Source organism: Arachis ipaensis, chromosome B07 (assembly GCF_000816755.2).
Source record: "Arachis ipaensis cultivar K30076 chromosome B07, Araip1.1, whole genome shotgun sequence".
Classification (NCBI taxonomy): Eukaryota; Viridiplantae; Streptophyta; class Magnoliopsida; order Fabales; family Fabaceae; genus Arachis; species Arachis ipaensis.
The window spans coordinates 4,267,063-4,269,208 of NC_029791.2; the positions used below are offsets into that span (position 1 = coordinate 4,267,063).

The window sequence follows — 2,146 nt, forward strand, 5'->3', positions numbered from 1 at the left end:
AGTTATTTAATTTAGTTTAATATTCATAATTTATTAAAAAATATAAAATAAAATAATCTTTAATTGATTTGAGCTAACTTTCTATGTTTTTTTACACGTCATTATATAAATAAGAAAAACTTTCAAGTGTACTAGTATATTAGTGTTTCAGTCATTTTTAACCGTTGATTTTAATTATAAAAATTATATAACTAAAATCAACGGTTAAAATTCACTGAAACATCGGTGTAGCGGTATATTTAAAAGCTTTCGTATAAATAAAAAGTCATGTTACTATTGATGGACAAAGGCATTATGGCTTCATGATAAGTTTCATGGGATAGGTTTAGGGTTAAGTTTGACATTAGAGAAAGTATGATAGTTACTATGTTAGTGTTTTGTGTTGCAGCCAATCAATGTATTTGGACATGGTTCCCAGGCTGTTCAGCAGAGTCAAACAATGATGCCACCCAGCAATAACAATGGGACCATGAATGTTGCACCTAATTTTGAAGATGCTATCACTGCCAAAATGGGTAAGCACCCACCTATATATATATAATCTCCAAATAAATTCTTTAATTTCTTTTAGGGTTGCCAAAAAAAAATAAAAAAATACCATGCAATGTTTGTAAGTATAAAATATTTATACACATTAAATCAAGTAGTACATATATATTTAGTAAGCAGGTTCGAGTCTCCTATCTTTAATAAAAAAAAAATCTAGTCTTACTTTAAAACTATATGAGTGTGTTTGGAAACTTTAGTGAGTAAGATAGAATTGAATTGAATTTTGAAAAGGATTTATTTGAAACTAATTTTTAAATTTGGAACAAAAAGAATTGAAAGAAAAAGAAATGGTTAAAGTATATGTAATATTACTATATTACCCTCAATAAAAAAGAAAAAAAAAAGAAGAAGAGAAATAGATATATTTAAAAAACCAAATTATATTAAGATTAATTTTAGATATTTTAATTTTAAATACAAATTCAATTCTCAAAAAATTTCTAATTCTATATATGCTTTTGTGCCATGATTTTAACATTTCATGATATCTATCTTTCTACTTTGCAGGTACTTCCACCTTTCAACAACTCAACAATAACTAATAAACTTAATAATAATTCTTGGAGGGTTTTGTATGGTGCAGTGTAGTATAGTAGTCAATTCCAAAAGCACCAAGATACACTCCAATGAATATTATGTGGTTTAGAGATAAATATGTAATTCACCATATTAGATTTAATATTTTGAGAAATTGTATTAATTATTATTAGAGGTTGTGGGCTAGGTTATTCTCATGCTTCTAACTACGACACATCAAAGCTGAAGTATATATATATAGCGCACTTTGTAGATATGAGAAAGATATTGTCCTGATTTTTCATATAAAGAACAATAAACTAACACCATATAATATATACAAGATTCTACTCCTTATATTACCACCAAAACAAATATATATATGTTCTTGGATTTATTTTTTTAATATTTCTATCGATTAAATTCGACCTGAAAATGTTGGGCCGTAACAAAAAAAATTTTTGTGATGAAATTTTTTTGTTTTTAGACGTGAAATATGAATCCGGAATATATATTTTGTTAAAACATTCTTAATAGATATTTTTTAAAATTTTTTTTACAAAAATAAAAGTGATTTTATGTTTGGATATCTCATAATAAAAGATTTTTTTTATTTATCAATTATGTTTGAGTAAAGTAAGATAAAAGTATTTTTTTGTTCATTTATTATGTAAAAATATTTTTTTAAGAAAAAAAAGATGTTTTGAAAAAGATATAAATTGTAGTTTTTAAAAAAGATTTTTTTATGTTAGAAATTTGTCAAACACACTAAAAAAAATTTTTTATTAAATTTTTTTTTATCGATTTAATGGTGTACAAATAAACAAAAAGTTAACTAAATATTGGGATAAAAAAATTATTGTTAATATTTATTCCAATATTATTTTATATTATCAACAATAAAATCTTCAGAAAGTATTAATACATTACCATAAGTAATCAGTTTTTTATCGCGCCTATTTATTTTTTTCCATCTTCCTAATAACAATTATATTAGTTGATTGTGTAGAATTATTTTAAAATTCAGTGTTTATATGTACTCTTTGGTAAAATTAAATATATATTCTTTTTTAACAGATAA

At 23.5% G+C, this 2,146-nt stretch overlaps 1 protein-coding gene across 4 annotated transcripts in view; it reads left to right on the top strand.

The window, feature by feature from the left end:
• Positions 1-1,422, top strand: part of LOC107609356 (transcription factor PIF4) — a 7,343-nt gene extending 5,921 nt beyond the window's left edge. For all 4 annotated transcript variants that reach the window (XM_016311297.2, XM_016311299.2, XM_016311298.2 and 1 more), the window contains exons 8-9: positions 389-515; positions 1,057-1,422. In XM_016311297.2, coding sequence (XP_016166783.1) covers positions 389-515; positions 1,057-1,091 — 162 coding nt within the window. In that variant the 3' untranslated portion in view covers positions 1,092-1,422. The remainder of the gene's footprint in view (positions 1-388; positions 516-1,056) is intronic.